The sequence below is a fragment of the Oreochromis aureus genome, linkage group 23 (genome assembly GCF_013358895.1).
Source record: "Oreochromis aureus strain Israel breed Guangdong linkage group 23, ZZ_aureus, whole genome shotgun sequence".
Classification (NCBI taxonomy): Eukaryota; Metazoa; Chordata; class Actinopteri; order Cichliformes; family Cichlidae; genus Oreochromis; species Oreochromis aureus.
Window position 1 is genome coordinate 25,834,698 of NC_052963.1, and position 6,846 is coordinate 25,841,543.

A 6,846-nucleotide genomic window follows, 5' to 3' on the forward strand; every position below is an offset into this window, starting at 1 on the left:
AAAAGGATGAAATAAGAGTTTATTTAACAGCAGGACTGATCAGACTGCATTTGTTGGATAGACAAAAAAAGTTTAGAGTTAAAACCTTTCATCTCTGACTCCCAAAAGGTGGATTCTGTTCATCTGGACGTCGGGTATGTTTCTCCCACTGAAAACCCGACATCCAGATGAACAGAATCCACCTTTTGGGATTTACTTACCTGGATGACTGAGCATGCATCAAGACTTTCATCCCTAATCTCAAGGTCTGAAAAGCTTACTATTTGGTGCCTGACATACCTGGAGAGAGGTGGGGATTTAACAGAGTCCATCAGGTTATCTTCAACAACACAGCAGAGTCTCTACAAGCAGTGGTGAATCTAGCTGATCACATTCATGTTTCAGTGCAAGTCTTCGATTCACTTTATTCATTTCATGCTGACTTTCTTTGTCTCCAATCCTCTACCTTAAGTATGTTTTCACTACAGCCATTTCCATCCTCTTTACGATATCCTCAACTGTTATTCTGCATTTCTCTCCCTATATCCAACACAGAGGGAACAGAGGTAATTCTCATCATCTCTGTTCCCTGTTCCCTATACTCATGATCCAGCCTGACACGCATGGCTGGGATTATCATCAAACAGAACTAAGAGAACAGAAAAAAAAAAATCTTGAAACTGATTCTCCACAGGTAGCCTGGAACAGGACATATGTGACAGGAAAGAGGAAAAATCAGAATAGAACCACATTAAATAGAATGAAAAATGAATTTTAAATAAAATCAGTTTCTTTTCTTTCTCTTTCAGAGTGCAGACATGTCTGCTGCCAGCTGTCTTCTATCTCGTGATCAGTTTCAGTGCTCCATCTGTCTGGATATCTTAACTGATCCAGTCTCCACTCCATGTGGACACAACTTCTGCAAAAACTGCATCAGTCAACACTGGGATATTAGTGAAACCTGTCAGTGCCCCACATGTAAAAAGGTGTTTGAGACCAGACCTGAGCTGCACGTCAACACTTTCATCTCTGAGATGGTTTCTCAGTTCAGACGTGAAGTTCAGCAAAAAACCAGCACCAGCATCTCAGAGCAACAAGCTGCCAAACCAGGAGAAGTTCCCTGTGACATCTGCACTGGAACCAAACTGAAGGCCCTGAAGTCCTGCCTGGTGTGTCTGGCCTCCTACTGTCAGACTCACCTGGAGCCTCATCTGACAGCTTCACGTCTGAAAAGACATCAGCTGATTGATCCTGAGGAGAACCTGGAAGGCTGGATGTGTATGAAGCATGATCAACCTCTGGAGCTGTTCTGTAAGACCGATCAGACATGTGTCTGCATGCTCTGCTCTGTTATAGACCACAAGACTCATGAGTTTGTTCCTTTGAGAGAAGAATATGAAGAAAAGAAGGCAGAACTGGGGAAGACTGAGACTGAAATTCAACAGATGATCACGAAGAGACAACTGAAGGTTCAGGAGATTAAACAGTCAGTGAAGATGAGTAAAGATGCTGCAGACAGAGAGAAAGCAGAAGGTGTTCAAGTTTTCACTGCTCTAACGAAGTCCCTCAGGAAAAGTCTGAATGAGCTCATAAAGGAGATTGAAGACAAACAGGAAACAACAGAGAAACAGGCTGAAGGTTTCATCAAAGATCTGGAACAGGAAATCTCTGAGCTGATGAAGAGAAGCTCTGAGGTGGAGGAGCTCTCATGCTCTAAAGATCACCTCCACCTTCTCCAAAGATTCTCATCCCTGAAAGCTGATCCAACCACCAAGGACTGGACAGAGGTCAGTATCCATCCACCATCATATGAGGGGACTGTGGTGAGAGCTGTGGATCAGCTGAAGGAGACGCTCAGTAAAGAGATGAAGAAGCTGTTTGAGGCTGAGCTGAAGAGGGTCCAGCAGTATGCAGTGGATGTGACTCTTGATCCTGATACAGCACATCCTAAACTCATCCTGTCTGATGATGGGAAACAAGTACACCATGATGATGAGAAGAAGAATCTTCCAGAAAACCCAGAGAGATTTTCTAAAGGTGTTTGTGTTTTAGGAAAGCAGAGTCTCTCTTCAGGCAGATTTTACTTTGAGGTTCGGGTTAAAGAAAAGAGAGACTGGATTTTAGGAATGGTCAGAGAGTCAGTCAAAAGAAAGGAAGAAATCACACTCAGTCCTGAGGATGGTTACTGGACTGTAGCAGTAGTAAATGGAAATGTATGTGTAGCTTTTGAGGACTCCCAGGTCCGTCTCACTCCTCAGTTTTGTCCTGAGAAGGTGGGAGTGTTTGTGGATTATGAAGAGGGTCTGGTCTCCTTCCATGACGTAGATGATGCAGCTCTTATCTATTCCTTTACTGGCTGCTCCTTCACCGGGAAACTCTACCCATTCTTCTGTCCCGGTGTCAATGATAATGGTAAAAACTCTGCACCTCTGATCGTCTGTCCTGTCCAGTGTTGGGACTAACGCGTTATTAAGTAACGCGTTACAGTAACTACGTTATTATTGTGGTAACGAGCACGGTAACTAGTTATTATGCCAAAACCAGGAACGCGTTACTCGTTACTGGGATTTAGATAGGCTCGTTACTCGTTACTTCGTGTGGTGGATATCGCGGAGCTTCCGCAGATTCAATAACATTAGCAAGTGGTGGAAGCCAGCAGGTGGATGAAGGAAAAGGGAGGCAAGAGGAGACCCGAAGCGCCGCCGGTCCGCGTGTCAGGTGAACTGAACTTCAGGTAAGAAGTTATGACCTGCAGTCTATCTGGGTCAGATATAAACCAAGTTTAGGTGGAGTTTATTTTCGGTATGCTGACATTTTCGTACTGCGTGCTAGCTAGCATGACGGAGTTTCTACTGTATACAGCTGGGTGGGTGCTATGTTACTGATGTTGAACTTTATTTTGTTCATACGGTTAATTATTAGAGTTGCCAACCGTCCCCTAAAAAACAGAATCGTCTGGTATTCAGAGAAAATATTACGCGTTTCGTACTGAGGTGAAAAGGAACACAGTTTGTCCCGGACTTCAGCTACAATGAAAAAGACACAAAGCTGAAGCTGCACAGCTGCCTCTTCTTCTCTCATTCTCTCCCGTTTCTACTTCAATCACGAAACTGATCAATGATCAGCTGATCGGCTTTTCTCTCTTGTTTATTTATCGCCCACTTTGCGCCAGAAAGAGGAAACCAGCGGATGTCGCGTTAAACAACAGCAGCATGTTTAAGCTTGATCAGCTGTTGTTAGAATTTATTTAATATTAATTTCTAGCATCAGCTGATGTTTGCTGGAGCCACAGCTGTAAAGCTGCTGGTCATGATATCGGTTTGGTTATCTGGTGAGAGGGAAACATGCAGATGAAACCAGGAGATGTCCTTACTGAATCATCAGAGCTGAACAGGTGATGTAGAAACAGGTTTACCTTTTAGGTGACATGAATGAGTTGAAGGAAGTTATGAACTGTTTCTGAGAGACAAATAACACCAGGATCCTTTTCTAAGTAGCTGACAGCTGGTAACTGTGCAGGGGCGGATCTAGCAAAGTGTTGCCAGGGGCCAGGTAGGGCATTAACAGGAAAGGGGGCACAAGGAAATACTTTTCTTTATTATTCTCATTTAAAATGTCTCACTTTAAAAAAAAATAATTATCTGAGTCTTACAACAAACAATTGATAGATTGATACATATATACCATCAGAACAGTGTACATCACTGTCACAACAGTGTTTATTTTAATTCAAAGGCTTTATGATTTTTCCTATAATGGCGGGCTGGTCTCTAGTCAAGATGCCCGGGACGATTTTTTTGTCCCAGTCCAGCTCTGTATGCAGCTCATCTGCAGTCTGGTGTTACCTACATCTTCCTATTCAGAAGGCAGAATTTCCAAGTTCTGAGTACAATCAAAAGCACCACGACTGCAGTTTTTGTGTTGGATGTAAAAAGCAGGCTAGAATCATGGCGGCGGTCAACGACGACGGTCCAGGCGTGATTTCTCTCGTGGAAATGTGCACATTATTTTTTCCTTTCTGTTGGTAGGTGGCACAGTGCACTTGTGGCAAGTAAGCAAGCTAGAAGACTGACAATCTTGCTGGGTATCCAGTTACAGAAGCAACACATTAACAAGAGAATTCTGAGTAAAACCAAAGTTACTTTCCCTAGTAACTAGTTACTTTGAAAGTAACGAGTAACTTGAAGTAACTGAGTTACTTTTTTAGAGAAGTAACTAGTAATGTAACTAAGTTACTAATTTAAAGTAACTTACCCAACACTGGTCCTGTCAATCAATCAGTCTGAACTTTTTTGATCCAGAAACTATATTAATTACATTAATCTCAACATTTTAACAACACAAAGAAGAAGTCCTAAAAACAGAAGTGAACAAACTGCACCTGTTGATAAAAACCATGAGATACGGTCAGAAGCTTCAGAACAAACTAGTGAGCTCACCTTTCAGTTGATTTTTATTAAACTGTTTTCAAGTTGAAGAAAAAGATTTCTTTGAGGAAGTGAGAAGAGTCTAAGAAAATACAAACTCTCCTTTACCCTTTTCAGTTTTTAAAGGCACAGACATTAAAGCATTTACTGTACAAATGTTAATATTTCATTATTTTTATTCACCTGGGGTTAAATATCAAAAACTAGTATTGATAAACTGTTCTGTTGTTTTAACATGAAATGATTACAAATATGAACTTTTATCATCTCCTGTGATGGTTTCATTGAACAAAGCTGTTCAATTTGACTTTTGCCTGCATCTGCTCCATTTGTATATTTTTGTTTTTTGCCACAATTTAAAGAAAAGTTGAAAGAAAAATGTCAGTGTTCTACTCACCTTTCTTTGTGAAACCATGAAATTAAAGTTTATTTACACATGAATAGTCAGAAAGCAATGTGCAAGAAAAAGATCAGGAAGAATCACAACAAAATTTAGTATAAAATTAAAATACATCCAACATTATGTGTTTATGAGGGCCAACCAAAGAGCATAGAAAACAGGCTGTGTCAAAGGGAGGAGTTAGAACAATTAGTTATAAACTGAGGGGCAGCACCGAAGCTCAGTCTGAGGTCAAGAAGGATTATTTTGAAATGTGAATCATGCAAAATCAATTTAGGAAAATTCAAGAATAAAAATATGGAACTGCAAATGAAAACAATATGTCCACATTAATTTTAAACTCTCATAAATTATATCACTACACTCTGTGCAGTATGTGCTTTTTATTACACTACTTTCATTTAGACAAAAACATTTAAATATCATCACTAATTTCACGTATAACACTAATATGTAGCTTCAAGAAGGATTTATCCCTTAAAAAGACTCTGAGTTTCACACACTTAAGAGAAACACAAGAACATAAAATCCAACTAAATAAGAAGAGAGCCTTAGAAGGAACTGAACATGGTTTTTTATATATTCTGGAATGCATAAAACACAACGAAAGACTATTTTATCAGACATAAGTGTTGCTTGTGGCAGGATTTAAAGCTTGGAAGCAGTCAATTTTGAACCAAGATACAACTTTGTTATGTAGTAAAAGCAATATATTGTTTATTGGTACTACTTTCTGTTATAAGCGAGAGAACACCAAGTGTGGTGTGTGCACATGGATATCCCTGTGCCCCTTCCACAACATGTTAAATAAAGTAAGGTCCTTTCCACAAAAAACATGTTGTTACCTTGCCAATTAAGTTATAAGAGAGAACATAACAGACCGGCGACGAAGTTAAAACGGATCCCGGATGTGCACTGGACGACAGAGAGGGGGAAATCCTTGTGAAAGTGGCCAAAAGATACGAAAAAGGATACGGAAAGAAAACAACTAACCCCCCGTGTGGATGCTAACTCACCTGCCTAGCGAGTGAACTGCAGAGAGGACGTGAGTAACATCAATTCTTTTACTTGAGGCATGCTTAAAGGCACCAAGAAAATGTCAGGAGGTGTTGGACAAATGTACATTTTCGATAACAGCACAGAGGATTGGACAACATATGTAGAGAAAGGTGAACAATATTGTCTGGCTAACAAAGTAGAGGATGAGAGAATGAGAGGAAAGTTGCTGTATTCCTCATCACACCAGCAAACCAGCTGACAAAAGTTTCAAGGAGATCACAGAAGTGCTCCAAAAACATTTCCAACCGAAGCCACTGGTTATAGCCGAACAGTTCCGATTTCATAAACGAAATCAACTAAAGACTCAGTTCACATCGGAGTACATCGCGGAACTCCGGTGGCTGTCGGAGCACTGTCAGTTTGGGGAGGGGCTGTCAGATGCGCTGAGAGACTGCTTCACAGACTCCTCACAGATGATAACCTCACGTTGCACCATGCATTAGAGATATGCTATATCTATGGAGACAGCGGCAAAAGATGCAGGAGAGCTCCAGAGAAAATGCACAGAGCCGTGTTCTGTAAATAAAATGTATCCGCAGCGCAATGATAAATTACAGAAGTGCTTCAAATGCAGCAAAAAGTCACATGATGCTGCTAATTGCTGGTTTAAAGATTAAGAATGCCTGCAATGTAACAAAAAGGGGCATATACAGAAAATGTGCAAATCAAGGCAGTGTGATTAAAAAAAAAATGTGGAAAAGTTACAGAAGGCTGCATGAAGTAAATGAGACGGACTCAAATGATTCTCAGGAGGATTTGGCATGCCTGGAGCTGTACACAATACAAGAGAAAGATAATGATGCAATATGGCTCACACCAAAAATACAAGAGGTTGAGTTACAGATGGAACTGGACACTGGGTCTGCCCTCTCACTGATCTCATATGAAGATTACAGAGACAAATTCCCCAATCTGAAACTAAAACACACCTCAGTGAAACAGAAAACACACAGTGAAAGAATAGCTCCTCTGGAAAAACTA

General features: G+C 40.7%; 1 protein-coding gene across 1 annotated transcript; it reads left to right on the forward strand.

The window, feature by feature from the left end:
* Positions 1-797: 797 nt before the first annotated feature.
* On the forward strand, positions 798-2,441 carry LOC116321118 (E3 ubiquitin-protein ligase TRIM39-like). The gene has a single exon (XM_031740886.1). The coding sequence runs from the start codon at positions 798-800 to the stop codon at positions 2,439-2,441; it is 1,644 nt and encodes a 547-aa protein (XP_031596746.1).
* Positions 2,442-6,846: the final 4,405 nt, after the last annotated feature.